The 19,013-nt window shown below is 51.4% G+C and overlaps 1 protein-coding gene and 1 long non-coding RNA gene across 19 annotated transcripts in view; both read right to left on the bottom strand.

Annotated features, from left to right (window-relative positions):
* NFIA (nuclear factor I A) overlaps positions 1–19,013 on the bottom strand; it is a 350,608-nt gene that overhangs the window by 244,462 nt on the left and 87,133 nt on the right. For 7 of the 18 annotated variants that reach the window (XM_048313302.1, XM_048313303.1, XM_048313305.1 and 4 more), the window contains exon 1: positions 5,349–5,471. The exons of 10 other annotated variants lie outside the window; for them this stretch is intronic. In XM_048313302.1, coding sequence (XP_048169259.1) covers positions 5,349–5,375 — 27 coding nt within the window. In that variant the 5' untranslated portion in view covers positions 5,376–5,471. Of the gene's footprint in view, positions 1–5,348; positions 5,606–19,013 lie in introns of those variants that run through there. One more of the 18 variants, XM_048313311.1, reaches the window with a different exon arrangement.
* On the bottom strand, positions 14,074–14,774 carry LOC125330307. Its single transcript, XR_007205455.1, has 2 exons — positions 14,542–14,774; positions 14,074–14,385 (listed from the first exon to the last, which is right to left on the bottom strand). It is a non-coding gene; the product is annotated as an uncharacterized LOC125330307 (long non-coding RNA).

Raw genomic sequence — 19,013 nt, 5'->3', positions numbered from 1 at the left:
AAACCTCTGCTCCCACCCCCCAAAAACAGGGTCCAACTTCAACCAAACACCCAGATGGAGATGGTGCAATGCTGGGGCCCTTTCCCCGGTCCCCAAACCTTAAAAACAAAAAAGAAAAAGAAGGGCAGAATGAGTTAAAAGCTAAAAACTCCTTTGCAAGTCCACTTGCGGAGCGTGTATCTCCCTTTGCTCTCTCCCTGACCCCGCTGCTTGCGGTGTAGCCAGCGTTTGCCCGCCAATTTGGCAAATCCTAAACATTTGGATGCCAATCAATGTTTGTATGGGGAAGTCTAAAGTATAGTAAAACTTCCCTAAGATATATTTGGAAATAGCAGCCAGCAGAAAAGTAAAATGCCACTATAGCTGTATATACAATTACAATGAAGGGTGGTTTTCACTCTGGTTCCTAAACAGGGAAGGGAGTGAAAACTACCGCGGTCGATTTATCCCGTGAGCGCAACAATAACTAACACTAAAATCCTAGAAAAAGCAAGCCTTGCAATTTATTTATTTTTTTTTAAAGTTTTGTTTACATTTCATCAAAAAGTAAAAAAAAAAAAAACTTGATATCTGGGCATATTAGGGAAAGTCAAACTCTGAGCCTTCCCATAAAATTAAAAAGAAAAAAAATAAAAAACCAGGAAAAATTGAAAAACGCAGTAACAGAAAACTGTAGCACAACTTGAGCAAATATGCAAAGAATTATTAATTGTGTCAGATTTTCAAATATTTAAGAAGAAATGTCCTACTCGGAAAGTTAGTTTGGCCATCCAGAGACACTGCTTGCTTTGTGTAACGAGGAGTTAAAGATCACCCCTCTCCCTTGGCACAAAAATAATCGTAATTAAAATTAAGCTGACGCTAAAAAAAGGCGAGAAAGACCCCTTGATTTCTTTTTTTTTTAAATAACTACATATACAGTTAGATTTCTTTTCCTCAGACAGTATTACATAAATCAGCCAAAGAAATCAAAATGTATTATAATATACTGGGGCCATGCTTCTTGTGTTTTCCCATGAATAAATGAACGACCGAACTCCAGGCTGCACATAAAAACGTATCCAGCCTGTGGGGCCTGATCCAGCGCCGCGTGCTGGGGATGTCCCTGCTTCCAGTTCCTCCTTTTCTCAGGATTGGGCCCTCCAGGAGGGAAAAATAAAGTAATTTGTGGAACGTTTTCCCCAGCATGGGAAAAGCCACCCGCTGCCTACCCCCGTGCAAGAAAACATTGGGCATTTTTCAGATTAACAAACTAACTTTTTTTTTTTTTAATTATCCCGTGGCGTACATTTCCTACCCAAATCATTGTGGGTCGTGCAAATATGGTTATTAAAACAGACATCTTACTTTCTTTCAACACTTTATTTTAATTTGCATGGTTCTTTTCAGAAATTATGAAAAATTGAGAAATCAATAGTAGAAATATCTATCAGCAAAATCCTGTCGTAAATCAAGACCTTCTGCTGACTTCCCAAAACCTTTCATTGCACTTATTCTGAGTGGCCCCAGAATTGCAGATACTTAAATCTATAGGTAGCACTGTTGCATTTATTTTTATTTTAAACACAGATTGCTAAAAACTTTCCTAACAGCACAATATATTTCATTAGAGCAGAGCGGCAGCAATCAAAGTACTATGAATGATTATTAAAATAAAAGCAGGTAAAATGAAATAAATCACTCCAATGATTGGCACATTCCTCTTTTTTTTTTTCCCTCCTCTATGGGAAAAGATGATAGTTTCAAATTTCAATAAAGTTTAAAAAAAAAAAAAAAGATTGCTGTGAGTTTGCAGTCGGCAGATTCAAAAAGTGAGAGGAGGCACAATCCCAGCACATGGAGCTGCTCTCACCCACCAGAAACAGCTCTCACGGGGGGGGGGGGGGGGAAGACGGGGGGGGGAAAGAAATAAAATATAAAACCAGCAGTTCTCTACAAGCTATTAAAAATAATAAACCTTCCCTCCTGATCCCTCCTGTCCTTCCCTTTCCCCACTCAGGGAGAGTCAAGGAAAAAAGGCCTTTTGTCAAGTGGAAGTTTATCTGCGAAGGTACACAGAGCAGAGAGGCTCGACAGCCCCACAGCGAGCCAGGGCAGCGCTTCCAGCCTTCCCACTTTCCAAACACGTCTTGGTACATCCTGAAATATTTTAACTTTTCTGCTTTAAGCAGCGCTTTGTCCTGCCTGATCTCATGTGCTCGGGACTTTTTTGGCTCGGCGCTGGATACCATCCAAGAGAGAGTTGCTTTAACCTGCGCTAAAGCTGATTTCTACGATGTGAACCTGAAAGGGGAGGTAAAAACAACACCCAAAAGAAAAACCATTTAAAAAAATCACTAAACCACTTTAAAGGGAGGGGGAAAAAAAACCAAGATGCTTTTTGGTGCAAAGTCAGGGTCTGTGGCTGAAGTAAACGAGAAGCACCGCTGCTCGGGCGCGAGGTGTGCATGTCCCTACTACACCCCAATGTGTCTTTTCAAAATGGTGTATGAGGAGAAAAGGTTAATGACTCATAAACAGACCAACTTTCAGAGTGTCGTGGTAAACACGCTGCTCCGGAAAATCGCACCACTTCAATCTCGGCGCTGAGGTATTAGCAAAGTCCAAGTGGAAATAAATGCAGCCAGGACTGATCAAACAGAATTGGGCTGGACGCGGGGACGGAGGGGGGGAGCAGCTTCTGCACAACACAATTTTCTATTTCAGTGGCGTTACAGCCCCCCCAAAAAACCCAAAAAGTTTTGGAAATGTGTCAGTGCAAGTGTGCTAACAGATGTGCAACTTGTCTGCAGCCTCGCTGCAAAATAGCAGGATTTTAAGGAACTGGTGGAAAAGGTGATGATCTCTCCCTTTCCACAAGTTAGCTTGAAGGAAAACTTTGAAAGTATTTGATAAAGCCATTTACTTTCCCCCCTCGGTGTCGGATGGGTTACCTAAAAATAAAAGACATCAGAAAGCTGGGAAAGCGATCATAAAAAGTTGGGGTTTTCTTTATTGCACTCCTCACCAAAGTTTGAGGATACAGCTCTTCCGAGAGCTGCCTGTTTCTAAGCAGCACCTAAAATTTGGGCCGCACAATTCTGTACTGCATACCCCAAAATTCTCCTCTGCTCTTCAAAAAGGTGTTAAAAAAGAAACAAAACAAAAACCCTACGACAAAAGAACCCCAACCCCAACCCAAAGGCGCCTGCAATAATGTAATCCTGCAAAGGAGGCTTTGAAACAATTTCTGCAGATCCTTTTGAAATTAAGCCAGCTACAGCGACCCTTGCTAATATTTTTACAATCCATTTGCTTGTAAATCTATGAGGAGACGTGCATATGTTCCCCAACTATTTCCTAGCTCCTCAGCAGATATGTAAATGGAACGATGTTTGGATTTTTCCTGACAGATGACACAAAATGCTTGTGCCATTTCGGTTCCAGGGCTTGGATAAATATGCTCAGAACCAGGATTTCTGTTTGTTTTCATTTTCTAACCCACTTCCAAGAGCTTCCCTTTAAACCTGAACCAAAACTTGACCAAAAAAAAAAAAAAGGAAAAAAAAAAAAAAGAAAAAAAATCCATCCCAAAACTTGTATCAATAAAAGCTCTTGAAATGATAAAATAGGAGATTGCTTGCAATAGCTCAGGGCTCACCCCCCTTTTTCTATGGAAAAATGACAGAATCACCTAATTGATCCTTCGGAGGGAAGAGTTTGTCAGGAGGCCTCTAATCCTCCTATTACTTTTCCAAACGTGCAGCAAGAATGCGAGATTTTCCTAACGGAGTCAAAGCACATGCCTGGCTTTCTGCTTTTCTTTTGATAAATTAAAAAAAAAAAAAAAAAAAGGAGGGGGGGGGGGGACACACACACATGACACGACTGGGCCAGGGAGCAACCAGCCCATGGATTTATTTTCTCTCCTTAACGTGCGACTGGGCCTACTGAGACCCAGGAGCCCCACGTGGAGATGCCAAGCGCGTCGGCGCTGAGGGCCCTGCACGGAGCGTCCGGGGGTCCCTCCTGCAGCCGCAGCACTGACAAAAACCAGGTATTTCTCAGAGTTGAATTAAAGGCACAAACTTTGCCCAGGCACAGCCCGGAATTGCATCCCATCCTCTGCAAACTCCCGCTGCTCACATTTTCCTCCTGCCTTCTGAGCAAGTGTACGGTTTGGAGTTTCGTGCCCTCGCCGGCCTGGTGTTTTCTCGCCAACACCCCAAAATTTGGAGGAGGCTGGGGAAGGAGAGGGGACTGCCACGGGAGAAGGGGACGAAACTTTTGCAGCTCTTCGGGCTGCCTGGGAAGCTGCCGCCCCTTTCCCTGCAATTCCTTGCCTTTTTCTCGACGGAAAAAGCCCGGAGAGGCTTTCTCACCGGGAGAAAAAAAATATTCCAATTAAATTAATAAGAATAATGTAGTCAAAATCTCCTGCAGGAGGAAATAATCTGGGGTTTGAGTCCGCCACAAAGCATTTCCTCGTTAAACCATTATATCCTGCTAATTGAAGGGGTGTAATTCAGCGTCCTGCAGCAGCGCGCGGGCAAAAGGGGGGAGCCGGGGGCTCCGCGGCCGCGCAACCGGGGGGCACCGCGGAGCGACACTCCCCCCCCCTTCCACTCCCCGCGCAGCCCCGTCCCGCCGCGAGCGGGGGGCTCAAAAGTTGCGCCGAGTGCCGCGGGGGCCCGATCCGCGGGCGGGAGGGCGGCGGGGGGGGGGGGGGGGGACACGCGACACACGCGGGACAAGTTTGCGGGTGTCCGTGTGAGGGGACACAGGCACGGTCCCCCCGCTGGGGCGGCCTCCGCGGGTGCGGAGGGCGCTCTGCGCGGGGGCGGCTGCACCGCGCCGCACCGCGGGAGCGAGCCCAGGTGCGGGGGACGGTTCCTCTCTCCGTGCCCGGGGCGCTGGGGGGGGCGCGGAGCCGGCGCGGCCGCTCCCGCGGAGCCCCGAGCGCGGTGGCGGGGGTTGCGGGCCGCGCCGTGCCCGGGGCGGGGAGCGGCGCAGCGGCTCCAGCGCTGCCCCGGGGGCCGCGGTGCGGGGTGGTGCGGGGCGCTCCGGCGCGGGCGGCGGCATCGGCGGCATCGATCGCGGATGACCAAGCACGGCGGGGCCGTGCGGGTCGTCCCGCAGCACCGCGCCCGCGAGGCCCCCCCCGTTAATTAAAGCATTAATAAGTAGGCGCCATTAGCCATGTGCCGACACAAATGGCCGTGCGGGAAGGGGGTGGAGGGGGGGGGGGGGGGATGCGAGCGAAAGGCAACAAAGTTAGTTTCGGCGAGCGGCGGTGGTGCCCCTTCCCCGGCGCGCACGGCCGCGCACCCCCGCAGCGCCGGCCCCACCGCGCCCCGGCGGCCGCTTACCTGGGTGAGACAGAGCGGAGAATACATGACTGCTGCGGGGGGCTGCGGTTTGGAGGTGTGCGTGTGCGGGGAGAGAGGGAGAGAGAGAGGGGGAGAGAGAGAGAGGGAGAGGGAGAGAGAGGAGGGGAAAAAAGAGAGAGAGAGAGGAGAGGAGGGGGAGCCCCGAGCCTGCTTCTTGCTTTCACATTTCCAACTCTGCCAAACTGCAGCCAGCGCGGAGCCGCTCCATGAGCTGAACTTTAACCCCGCCTCGACTTTCCCGCACTACGCGCTCGGCATGCCTGCCCCGCGCGCCGTTAAAGGCATAGCGCTCGCTGCGCACCCCTCCGCCGCCCCCGCTCCGCGCCCCTCCGCTCCGCTCCGCGCCCCTCCGCTCTGCGCCGCGCACCGCCCGCCCCGCGCCCCGCGCCGCCCGCCCGCGGGGGCGGGGAGGGGCGGGGAGGGGGCTGCGGCGCCGCCGCCTCCCTCCGCCCCGCCGCCCCGCAGCGCGGCCAGCCGCGGAACCGAGAGGCGAGCGGGGCTCGGCTCAAAGTTTTCCTCTTTTTGGGTGTGTGTGTATGGGGGGGGTTGTGTATTTTTCTTTCTATCTTATTTATTTATTTATTTGTTTGTTTGTTTATTTATTTATCTCTTCCCGGGGGCTGCGGCTCCGCTCGGCCCTTGACCGTGGAGGGATGGGGCAGGGGGGGCCGAGGGAAGCGGCGTTGCCTTCCACAACTTTCCCCATCCCCTTTGGCACTTGTCATTTTAAATCAAGCGCTTTAGAATCAAGGGTGCTTATTCCACTTTAAAAAAAATAATAATTTTCTTTTAAAAAATAGCAGCACATAAATTCATCTGCACATCGCACTCCCCCTTCTTTTTTCCTTATAAAATCTAAAAGTGAAGCGCTTAAAATTAAAAATACCTCCGCGCCTCCTGCCACTTCTGGAGCGCATTGTCTTGGCACCGGCAACGTTTGGGTTTGGGGTTTGGATGCTCTCCAGCCCGCTCCTGGGGACTCGGAGGGTGTCCCGGGTGGTGTGTTCCTCCCCCCCCACCCCCCCTTTCCGCTTGGGAATAGCGTTTTCCACTGATGCTGGAGGCAGTTTAGGTGACCCCCGCGTCCCTGCGCGTAGTCACAGGCTTTTTGGAGGGGAGAGCGGGGGGGAGGGACGACGACACGCGCAGGAAAAAAATCCAATCTATAGGGGAAAACGAGGAAAAATCTCCTCCCGCAGCTTCTTTCGGAGGTGGCGGGGGAGTGGGTTGCGTTCCCCCCTCGTCCGTGTCGCACCGTTCCCAGCCTTTTGCGGTTTCCAGCATTATCTTTTAAGTAACTTTTGGCGCCCTTCGGGAGACTTTTGGCCGCGGGACGGCTGGTTGCGCCCTCTAGGCAGGGGCCACGGTCAAGTGCAGCCCCTCCGCAGCCGCGGACACCCCCCATCCCAAAAAAATAAGGGCAGAGCGAAAGCACCTACCCCCACCCCAGAATATTTGAGCACTAAACGGGTGGGCGCGCAAGTTCTCCTGATCTTTCCCAACTCAGCGTTTTACTAAGCACACTTCAAAAAATAAATAATTTTTAAAATGTGGTGGGTTTTGGTTTTTTTTTTTTTAAAGGTTTTTTTTCTCTTTCTTCTTCTCCCATCCCCCCTTTTTCCCCCCTTTTTTTTTTTTTTTTGGGTGCTAAATCCGGAGGTTTCCAAGGCTCCGGCCCCGCCAGCGGCCCCGCGGGGCGCCGCCAACTTCGGCGGAAAAGGCAAAAAAAAAAAAAAAAAAAAAAAAAAAAAAAGGAGAGAGAGTGAAAAAAATAAAAGAGGAGGGGAAAAAAAAGGAAAAAAAAAAGAGAAAAAAAGAAAAAAAAGGCGCGCCCCTCCCCCCGGGGGAGTTCAAACGTCGCAACACCCACCCCCGCCGCTGATTGGACAGCGCTCGGTGACGTCACAATGCCCCGCCCCGTCCATTGGTCCCCGCCGCGGTCCGTCACAGCCCGCGCCCGGGCGCGTTTCTTTGTGCGCGGCCGCGGGCGCTCCAGACGGCGCGCACGGAGTCGGCGCGCACGTACGGGCGGGGAGGGGGGGACGGGGGGAATCTGTCAAGCTCAGCGGTTTTCCCAAATCCCTGACAAAAAAAAAGAAAAAATTAAAAAAAAGAGGGGAAAAAAAAGCTGCGGCGCAGCCCTGCGCGCCCGCGCTCCCTCCGCGCCCAGACCCCGCGCACACAATAGCGAATTCCCTCTGCGAAAGCGTGGGAATCGGGTTAAAAATACAAAAACAAGAGTTTAGGCGGCGCCGCGTCCCACGGGCAGGGATAAGAGGGATAACACGGATAACAGTGCAAGAGAAACTTTGCGGGCTCTGGCGGCTGGCGGCACTTTCTTTTCTTTTTTCGCATTTTTTTAGTATTTTTTATGGCTAAAATCGATTCGCGGCCGTTGGGAACCGGAAGGGAAAACCCGCCGCAGCCAACTGCCGCCGGCTCTTAGGTGGGATGTGTTGGGATTTTTTCTTCCCTTGGGTGAAGGTTTTGTTTTGAAGTGGATTTTGGGGTGATTTGGGGGTTTTGGTGGCTGCGGCAAGGGGCGAGCCAGGGTCGGGGCGGGCGTGCCCGGGCGCTGCCGCTGCCTGTCCCCGCTCTGCCGGGTGGGCTCCCAGTGCCCGGGACTTTGCAGAAGTTACGAGCGATTCGGCAGCCTCCCGCCCACCTCCCTCCTCCCTCTTCTCCTCCACCTCCTCGCCCCCGCCCCCGCGTATTTCCGCAATCGCCGCGATTCGCACAGGAGACCCGCACCGGGGGGCGGCGGGGCTCACGGACATCCCCCGCATCCCCCCGCACACCCCCGGCCGGGCGGGCGGCCCCGCTGCGGGCCCGCAGTGTCCCGCCCCCGCCGAGCCCCTTCCCAGCCGCGGGGGTCCTCCCCGGGAGGGCGGCGGGGGGGCGGTGCGAGCGCCGCTCGCACGGGTAACCCCCCCGTCCTGCACGGGTAACCCCCATCCTGCATGGATAACCAGCCCCCCCCCCGCATGGTTAACCCCCCCGCATGGGCAAAACCTCCTTCTGAACGGGAAACCTCCCTCCCCCCACACGGGGAACCCCGCTCTCCGCACCGGTACCCCCCATGCGCACCCCCCGGCACGGGCAGCCCTCCCCAGCGCGGGGAACCCCCGTCCCTTGCACCAGCAAAGCTCCTTTGCTGCACGGGCAAAGTTACCTGGCATTGGCAAACCCCCCATCCTCCTTTGCACGTCCACCTTTGCACCCCCCGTGCTTTGCAAACCCCCCCAGGCTTTTCCCCCCCGGTGCGGTGAAGGTGCAGGGTCCCCCCGGCCGGGCAAGCCTCCGGCGGGGGAGGACCGATCGTCCCCGCAGCGTGGCCGTGCCTGGCAGCGATGCAGCAGCCGAGCTGCAAAGTCTCCAACTTACACAGCACCCCTAAAATAGTCCTGATTTCATCCCTGAAAGGATTTCCTGGCTTTGTGTGTCTTAACTAGCCTTGGCCATTTTTGTAGAATAACCCCATTATTCACAGCTCCGAGGGTACAATCTGCTAAAGTCACTTAATAAAAAAAAAAAAAAAAACGCACAGAGGAGAAAGAGAAACCTTCAAAGGGCGTGAGAAATAAAGGCAAACAAACAATTGTCCGTGGCTCTCAGCTCCCCTTGATCGTGGATACCCGCTTCATTAACAGGAGAAGCATTATATGCTTAAAACTAGAAGCCTCAAGATGCGTGATAATACTGCAAAATTAATTCGGGGGGGGGGGGGGGGGTGGGGAAGAGCAAGTGGATCTGAAGGTTAATTGCTATTTTTTGACAACAAAGTGAGACTTCAACTCACACAACTCACAAGGAGTGGTGTGGTTACCCCTCTGAATTTACTGCTTTTAATCGACTTGAGCAGGTATTTAAAGACACAGAGGTTGCAGCCGCAGCGTACTGAGTACAGAGACAAAAAAAAAAAAAAGAGTAAGAAAGTAAAAATCCCTGAGATAGTGATTTTCAGTTTGCAGTTTGGGAGCCCCAGACCTGCGCTCGTGACGGCGCAGCTCTGTACACGGCGGCGCGTTTGAACCTCCCGGCAGCGGCTCTGCTTTCCTGGTTACCTCCTGGTGACCCCTCGGAAGGAGCCCGCCGATTCCCAGCGGTCTGGAGACCACAGGTTGGAAACCACTGGTTTTGCATAAACTTGTGTTATTCGGAGCAGGCTTAGGTCGCGAGGGCTCCTCTTAGCAAATTGTCGAAGGATGATGTGTACTGCATAAATTAAAACATCATGTCCCCTTGCCATGTGAAAGCATTATTAAAAGAAGCATAATAAGGGATTTCCACCATGTTATCAAGTGTACAAAGAGAACTCCGAATGGGAGGGATGGCTGTCATCGGGGTAGAACAAGCTGGGATTTTGGAGAGGCTTGAGAAGCGCTTTGAATAGCCCGTCAGTTGGACAAGGATCAGCGCTGACAATAGCTGGGCTATATGTGGTATGGCCTGTTAACATACAGCAGCAATCATGAAAGGCCTGAGATAGACAACAGGGCGCTCCTGGGCCCTGAGAGATGTTGGTGGCTTTGGGAGAGCCACTGTGGCTGCCCTGGGAGCAGCTTCACCCCGCTGAGAGCCAGAAGCCCGCTGAAATCACCAGGCTCAGTCCTGATCCCCTTTCCATCAAGCCACACGGTGCTGACTCACATCCCCAAGAGACCTAAGTGCCAGTATAGTTGATGGAAATCAATGCCCAGATGTTTCTCTGTTGTCCCACAACCCACTACAGAATTATCTACGAGTCCTAGTAGAAATGTCATGGAGGAGCAGTAGGTTAGTGCCGTGCCTAACCTGGTCCCACCACCTGCCATGAAATCAGGAATGTTCTGAAGCTACCAAAAATGAGAATATTCTGTAAGACTCTCTCCAGGGAAGAGATTGCTTTTTTATTGCATGTGTGCACAGAGAACTGAGCATAATGGGGTTTTCCTCCTTAGTTTAAAGGCTTCAGATCCTGAAATAGAGTCCCCCATAGCAGGAGTGTTGGAGCTAGATGATATTTAAGGTGCCTTCCAAACCAAGCCATTCTATGACTCTACAATAAACACCATGGTTGTGTGAACACTGTGTCGTCCTAAAACAGGAGGGCAGGAGGGCAGAACTTTCAACCTCCAGGCTGCAAATTTGAAGGAGAAGCTTAAAAAAGTAGGGTAGCATGTTTGATGGAAATTCTCACCTTACACCACTAAATAGATGTGAATAATAATGTTTTTCTGTGCAATATTTTCTGTCCATTGCCATGACTCCCAGAAGGAGAGTGGGGGGATGAAGAAGTACTGCAGTCTGTATCTGGCAGGTGAAGGCAGCTCCACCATTTGGGGTCTGGGCCATGGCTGTATCACCAAAGCCACGTTCATGTGGGGAATTAAAGCAGTTGTGCTAAGAGCAAGTGGGAAGAAGTAAACTGAAAATTGGTCAGTCTTCCTGTGGAAAGTCCTGCTTTGACCGTGAGCTGCTGGCAGCATCGCTGCTGGCACGCCTGGACGTGGGGCGCCGGCTCCGGAGCCCAGCGCGTTGCAGAAATGCCTGCAGAGTTGTAATGCATTTCCACAGGGTCTCGAGTCTATTGCGAAATGCATTGCAGAGGAAATAACTTCCCAGCAAAAGTGTGCAGACTGCAGAAAGGAAGCAGCAGAATGGAGAGAGGCGGGAGAGGCAGCATTTCCCCTTTTGTTTTGCTGTAGATATTCTTATGGGGAGCAAAATAAATGGTAACGCTACTTTAATGTAAAAACTGCTTTGCAAGCAGGGTTTTTTTGAAAAAACAAAATATACCTCAAAGTGAAAGTTCCCTGTGAAAGTGATTGCAGTTTAATAAGCTCACTGTGATTTACGGGTGGGCTTGAGTAGTGCCCGTCGGCCCAGGCCACACTGTGGGCCCGCAGGAACCTAAAACTCCCTTCCCACCATGTTGATGCCACCATCGAGCTGGATAAAGACCCTGTTCACAAACAGGAAAGACACAAATAGGTACAGTCGTCCTCAGCTATATTTTATTTGTACACAGTCCCACGGTGTTATCACTGCTGGGAGCTGAGGGACACCTCTCACAATGGTACGAAATCATTCTCCAGCGATACGGAGTGATTACAGCATACAGAACTGATACTGCCGTTGTCCTAAATCCAATGTTTTATCAGGCAGTTTGGCATAAACACTTTGGTCCTAATCTTGCACACCTCAATGAAAATTTCGCTTGGTAAAGTTTGCGCAAGAGTGGTATAAACATGGTGTGGCAAATATTGTTTATATACCCATCCACACCCATCCACACACTATTTATTTCAGTATATTATGTGTCTATGCATTGTCATATTTATTTATGCAATCTATTTCTCAAAAGGAAAGTAAGTCTTTTGTCCCTGATTTTACCTGAGAACATTTTACATTCAGGGTTCGCTCAGAATATAAAAGCTGAGATTCAACAGAGGGTGTGAAAAATGAACCTGAAGAATTGCTGACTGGACTTTGTAAAGTTTCAGATAACATAAACAGTTCTGTGACAAAGAAAAGTTACATCTAAGAGAAAACAGGAATATTAATACTAAATTAAACATCGACCTACGCTGCTCAGAAGCAGTGGTGGTCTTTTAGCCCTCATTAACATGCATTCCCTGCTGCCCTTCGCTGCAGGCTTTTCTCTGGAGTCTGTAACTTTCACAATAAGATGGGCATTATTTCCCCAAATAAATAAATAAAAATCAAACCAGCAATCGGCTTCACTGCTAAGTCATTTTTTTTCCACATTTCTTATCTATGCAAAAGTTTTGGGAAGAAAAAAGAATGACAATAACAATAATAATAATAATATGAGTGGCTGTTCAGATGCAAACTCAGACAACTTTGTGCCTAGGTTACAGACGGGCTGGTTAGGAGGGCACGGTAACAGGTGCAGGTTTATTACTGCTTTTCTGGCACAAAATTTATATGCAAATCTCTTCTGCAACTATTCTTTATAAAATAGTTCTAGCCTTGCTATCCCAGACAGCACATGAGGTCTGATCACTTTCCTCGTGGGTACAGGGCAGGGAAGTTTTCCATCACAAGTTTTCCTAACTCTGTCTCTTTTCTACTATTAAAAATACGTCTTTCAGCCCTAAATTATGTATTCTTTAAAAGGTGATAAGTTCTATGTTCTTCATAGGAAGGACAGGCACTAACACAGCTGGAGTTGGAAACCCCCGCTTCTAGACCATAAACTTCGAACTAAATTAAATTTTAGGGAATTAAAAGTAGTACTCTTCCTCTGAGATTAGTAACTTTTTACTCTCTACCTCCTCTAATTTTATAGACAACTTCATAACATGCAAGGATTGAGTCATAAAAGCTGTGCCGTAGCTCACGTGCAGAGGTTGGTTGTAACAACTCAAAAACCTGCACGAGACCCAGCGCTTCTGCCTAAAAGATTTTGTAAGAAACCACAGAGTGAAGTGCACCCGGTCCCTTCTGCTTGCTCTGCCTTTTCCCAGTGCCCACGGCTCCTCTGGAATAGCGAAAGAAATGTGTTAGTCTCAGCACCTGATTTTTTTTTTTTTTTTTTTTTTTTGAAGTCTTTATTACTGTAATTCACTGACCTGCCGCATTGTAAGCCCTGGCAATATAGATCCCTGCACTGGGCACCCTGCGCTGGTACTAGATCTCTCTGGAGAGGCTGCTTTGGTGGGGTTTTTTTTTGCAGAAAGGGAGTTTTTCTTTAAAAAAAAGAAAAAAGGAAGTGTAATCCGTGTGGGCTGCCTGTCACAATCACTGCTTTCCTCTCCTAACAGCAGGGAGAAGGTGAGACCATCCTCTGCTCACCCGACTGTTGTGTTAACTTCTATACTGGGCTGGGAAGATTTCCACAGGGTAACCCCCGGAACAACCAGGCGCGATGCACAGGTGGCCCTTACAAAGGGATATGCTCAGCTATGGTTTTATTTGGATTCCTGGAAAAGCACATAAATCACGACACTGCCCCACGTACGTATGCCCGACCCCTTCCTTAACTTCTTGCATGAAAATGTTATTTCTGAGCCTGTGGAGCAGGTGTACATACAGTCGTGAAGCTCGTGGGCAAAGACACACTGACTGCATTATTTCTTCCTCAGAAAACTGAAAACCCGAGCCAGGAGATCCCCCAGCCCAGCTCCCCCCTCCTCCAGGAGGAAATAAGCATTTCCTTAAAAATGTTCTATCTTTTTTTTTTTAATCCTCTTCAGATTCAGATTGTCACTAAATATAGAAACTCTTGTAGCCACACAAACCGTGCATCGCCCCACAGCTGCTCATTTGCAATTTGTTCCTGCACTTAAAAATCTCTTAATGCTACAAATAAACTTTGGGAAAGTTACATCCCAATAAACAATGAGGTGTTGTTTAAAATTACATGTGCTACTGTATTATTAGGTCTCTACCGACACTACAATTATCTTTTGAAGCTGGCAATAACGCATTAGCTGTTCAGTCAGATGCCGAAATAGACTGGTGGATAAGCCCTCTGCCATTTTTATGAATGGAAAATATTTTAAAAGATTGTTTCCACTTTCTTCTTTGTCCTCTCCCCCGAAAGGAGCCCCCGCGCCGGGACTCTTCCCCCACGTCACTTTAATATTCATATATTTTATCCATACATTGCGATACATGATTAACTGCCTCCCCCCTACCACACACACATCGCCCCAAACAATACAGATACTTATTGGATTAACTACTCAGTCCTCGCTGGAAGGAAAGCGGTATCCGTGAGCTCTCGCTTTTATTTGCACGTACAGTTGTAGATCTGTGGCATGACAACAAAAATAAATAATAATTAAAAAAAAAAAGTGGATAATCCCTACGCGGGAGCGCAGTGTCCACCGCAGCATCCGCCCGCTCCGCGGCACCATTTTTACTCGCCGAGGGAGTTCGCATCGCGGCGGATCCTGCCCGGTTTTGCCCGATTCCTGCCCGCTCCCCGAGCAGCCGCTGCCCGGCTTGGGCGACCGTGATGGGCGTCGCAAGCTCCCCGTCCTCCGGGCCCCCCCTCCGACACAGCCTTGGCACCGCATCGGGGGTGGGGGGAGAGAAAATAGAGGAGCGGGGCGGAAAGAATTAAAGCAAAGCCTTTAAAGTTTGCTGCTTGATTTTGGTCTGCCTCTGGATTATTTGGGGGAGGTGGGGGGGGGGGGGATAAATAAATAAATCTCGCAACCTGCCAGCTCTGCCTTCCCAACGCTCTCCAAGTCACTGGTAGCCATTTTCATCTAAGGTACAGAAGGAGGAAAGAAAAAGGAGAAAAAAAAAAAGCCAAAAAATCTGTAAGAAAAAGCACCCCCAAAAAAGGAACCAAGACAGGAAAAGCCCGTGGAGCAGCGCAGACCGGGGCCGCTGCAGCCGCTCCGCGCCCGCGCAACCCCCGCCGCTCGCTTCCCCGGCTCGCGGGCTGCCGAGGTTTTTTTCCCTGTATTTCCGCCCCCCCCTCCCCCCCGTTTTTTTTTCTTTTCTTTTTCTTTTTTCTTTTTTTTTTTTTTTTCCCCCTTTCCCCCTCTCTCTTTTGCCGCAGTCTCCGTCCCGCGCTGGGCGAGTCCCGGCAACCCGCGCCGGCGAGGAGCTGATTTATCGCTGCTCCAGCCCCGGCTCGCAATTCTGTCACTGTAAATCACGCACATGCGGAGAGCGGGAAGGTTTTGGCCAGCTCGGAGCCCCCTCCCCCGCCCCCCCCCAAAAAAAAAATTAATAAAAAAATATAAATAACGGAAAGAAAAAGGCGAGGGGGGGAGAAATCCATGGGAGAACCGGCGCCCCCCAACCCCCGCCGCAAAATAAAGTCTCAATAAAAGTGGCGGGGGCGGCGCGGAGGGCGGGAGGGATGGAGGGATGGAGGGAGGGGGGCACCTGGCAGCCGCCGCGCCCCCCCGCGCCCGCCCCCGCCGCTCCCCGCGGCGCCTCCCGGGCCCGGCTCCGCGGCGGGGGGTGCGGGGGGACCCCCGAGCTCTCCCGCCCAGCGTGGTCCTGCCTGCCAGCGCTGCAACCCGCTCGTACATGTGCGTATCCACATATATCCCCATCCCATATGGATGTGACTGTGGGAGGGTTGCACGCTCCCATGCTGGAGCTGCAGCATCCTCCTCGGCGGCGGTGGGATGCAGACCCCCGGGCAGCCTCCAGCTCTCCCAGATCCTCAGGCAGCCTCCAGGTCTTCCAGCCCTGCAGCAGAGGGGCTCTGTGCCAGCCGGGTGCAGCAACTGCGGTACCCCAGTGTCCAAGCACGGCTCCCATCACTCATGAATCAAATCCATAAAGCCAAGGATCCCCTGGCCCTGAGAAATTAGGGTATCATGTCTTGGGACCGCAGCTTGGCCTCCCCCCACCATCCCTGTTAGGCCCTGCAGTGGCTTTGCCTGTTATTTCCCATCACATCCTTTAACAGCAGAGAAAAAAGGAAAATCAGTATGAAAAGTGCTGGTGGTATCACTACAATTCAGGGGTTGGCACAATCCCTGGGTATTTTGTCCCAATGTGGGGTCCCCTTGGCTTTGCCCAGGGTCAGGGCAGGGTTGCAGGGGAGAACTTTCAGGAATGCCTGAATTCCACCAGCTGCACTGGCAAGTCACTGAGACTTGAGGGAGGAGTCAGGCACTCCTGAGAGCAGGACGGTCGCATGCTGCTGGAGATGCTTACACGGCTAATAAAATCTGGGATAAGCCCCCCAGCAATAATGCAGCACACAGGGCAGGAGGCTGAAACTGTTTCCTGCCACTGCACTGCAGCATCAAACTCTGATTTTCACGCAGCTCCCCTCGTTAAATTCAAGAAATATCTCCAGATTTTCAGTATTGCTGAGCTCCAAACTTTGGTGCAAGTGACTTCTGCCCCACTTGGCAAAGGGAACCTGTGGACCGGCCTCCTGCATGTGCAACACAGAGAGAACACTGAATCTCCAAGGAAAGTCCTTCCCTATGGTTTAGAAAATCAGTAAGCCAAGGAGAAATGTATAGAGCAGAGGAAAACACTGGACACCTGAGTGGAAGAAGAGAGTGACCATGGCCAACTGCAGTCCCTGTCCAGTGGAAACTCCAGGGAAGCTGCTTTTCCCTCCTTGCAGCTATTGTGCTGCTGTTCCCAAAGCTTTTGAGACACGAGGAAGGTCTATAGGGAAAGGACCAGTGCTGGTGTTTTCAGTGCCCTCCACCCAGGGGACTGCAAAAGAGGCAGCATCCATATACCCTCTCTTGCAGGGGGGCTCTTCCATCCTGCCGGGACCCCTGTTCTTCACCTCATCCCTTTGGACGGTTTTTGACATCTTGGGGAAGCCAGGGTAGGGAGAGGGACAGGTACCCCTGGGTCCCAGGTGCCCCAGCACACAGGTAGCCCAGCACAAGCACAGATACTGCTGATGCACAGGTGCCCCAGCGCTCAGACACTCCAGGACACAGGGATCCCAGGACAGCACAGCCACCTTCACAAGGATAACCCAGCACACAGCTACCCCAGTATGCTGCTACACCTGCCCACAGGCACCCTGCTACACAAGCACCACAGCACAACGTAGCCCAGCATTCAGACACCCCAGTACGCCACCATGCACACTGGAACCCAACACATGGCTGTACTTGAACAGGGATACCCCAAAACACAGCCCCTGGCACTCAGGTACCATCAGCCCCCTGCCATGCCATGTGCCCTGTGTGGCACTGGGGTGGGCTCACCGGGGTTTTTGCTGTTCCCTAGAGCAGGTGAGGTTGTTACAATTTCCCATTAATCCCAAATGTCAGGAGCCTTACTCCAAAGGCAATGCCAAAGGCTTTTAAAAATTCCTAGTTGACTTCATTTAAAAAGTGTGAGTGTAGGAAATAACGAAGGTTGCTTCCCCCTGTTGCCACAAATTTACATTCAGCCCACGGACAACGGCAGCAGGGCTGCAGCGTCGCTGGATTTCTTTGGAAGAGTTACCAGAGGCCTGCGAGACAGCTGGAATTCATATTAGAATATTTTTAACGTGCTCTTACAAATACTTTGGCATACGCCTATTCCACTCCTTTTAATGATGTTGACTTCATTTCCTTTAATACGGGGCGAAAAAATGCTACACCAACAAGACTTAATTAAATTAATAAGAAGAAACAATAATAAATAATCCCAGTTGCGTTCCCGCAGGGCTGCAAAATACAGATCGGACGGTCGGGATGGTAACACCCAACAACTTTCGCAGAGGAGTTGTTCAGGCCGGCGCATCCCTGGGCCCCTGCTCTCCTCGCTGCTCCCACTTCCCGCGTGCGATGCGGTGACAGAGGGGCTCGGGGGGCGCCGGGGGTGCGCGGACGGGAACGGGGGGGCAGGGGCTGTCCCCGTGCCCGCGCACCTGGGGGTGTGCGCGCACCTGCCCGCGCGCCCCCGCCGCGCGCCCCCGCGCCCGCCCCGCGCGGCACCGCCCGCCCGGGCCCCGCGGCGCCCCCTGGAGGCGGCCGCGCGCGCCTCGCCCCGCCCCGCCCCTCCCGCCGCGCCACCGCGCCCCCCCCCCCCCCGCCTCAGCGGCGCAGCGCCCCCTCCCGGCGGGAAGCGCGCGGGCGCCTGAGGGGGCTGCGGGGCCCGGGCAGCCTTTGCTGCCGAAAGCAGCAAAAATACGGCAAAACCGGGGGAAATACGTCCGTGTTAAAGCCTCCGGGCACCTTCGCCCTCGCTTTGCCCGAGGTTTCCGTCAGCCAGGGTGCGTGTGTCCGATGTCAGCAGAGCCAGGCTCTCTCTCTGCACCCGCCTGCCTGTGGGGAGGGGAAGGTGTGGGGTGTCCCCTGCTCCTTGCTCCGTAATTCCAGAGAGGTTTTGGAGGAGAAGAGGGGGTGCAGATGTTACATTTCCCTAGGGGAAACCATTTCCCACCTTTCCTGCAACCCAGCCCATCGCTGGACGCCATCAGTGTCCCATGTGCGGGGCAGATCCCTGTCCCCAGCGGGTCAGGGAGGGATGCTTGTGCCCTGCAATTGGTGCTGAGGTTCTTTCCGTTATTTATCCAAAGGGTGCTTTGTCATGAGACCGAGCAGATCTCCCATGGGAGACAGGTACGCTCAGAAAAATGGAAGGTGGGCAGGTGGCTTCAGCTTGGGGGAACATTAATACACAAGGACAGGTCTCTGGCTGATGGATGTGTGCTGCCTCCACCTGCTAATTCACACCAGCTGTTGGCGTGACCTATTCTGCCAATGCTCCTAAAGGTGCTTCGTCCCCTTTCCCACTCCTAACCAGCCCAGTAAGGGCAGATCTGGTCACTTAATGCTAATGCCTGTAAGGGTTTCAGAACGCAAAAGTATTTATTGTCTGTTCAGTATTAGTATGTTCAAGTTTTAGCTCTAAAATGCTGCAAACTCTTGAATAATAATTGCCTGTAACCTTAAGTCTACCACCTTTCTGTCTTCAGCCTCAGCAAAGCAATCCCTCTGCACTTGGGGTGTTGCCTTGAAGGACACTCCCTGTTACCTCCCTAAGTGACACTGATGTAAGTACAAGAGGATGAAACGCTTCATGTTGGAGGTATAGGTGCATGTATATACCACAGTATTGCTATAACCACCTACAGAAATGTTAACATTGATTTTAAAGGAAAACTCTGCACAGGATTTGTGGTATTTTCCTAGGGCTTTCTGTGACTGGCTTCCAGAACCTCAGGAGAAAACTTCAAACTTTAGGGAT

This window comes from Corvus hawaiiensis, chromosome 9 (genome assembly GCF_020740725.1).
Source record: "Corvus hawaiiensis isolate bCorHaw1 chromosome 9, bCorHaw1.pri.cur, whole genome shotgun sequence".
Lineage (NCBI taxonomy): Eukaryota > Metazoa > Chordata > Aves > Passeriformes > Corvidae > Corvus > Corvus hawaiiensis.
The sequence above is the reverse complement of the archived record's forward strand: the minus strand, read 5'-3'. Positions and strand labels throughout refer to the sequence as shown.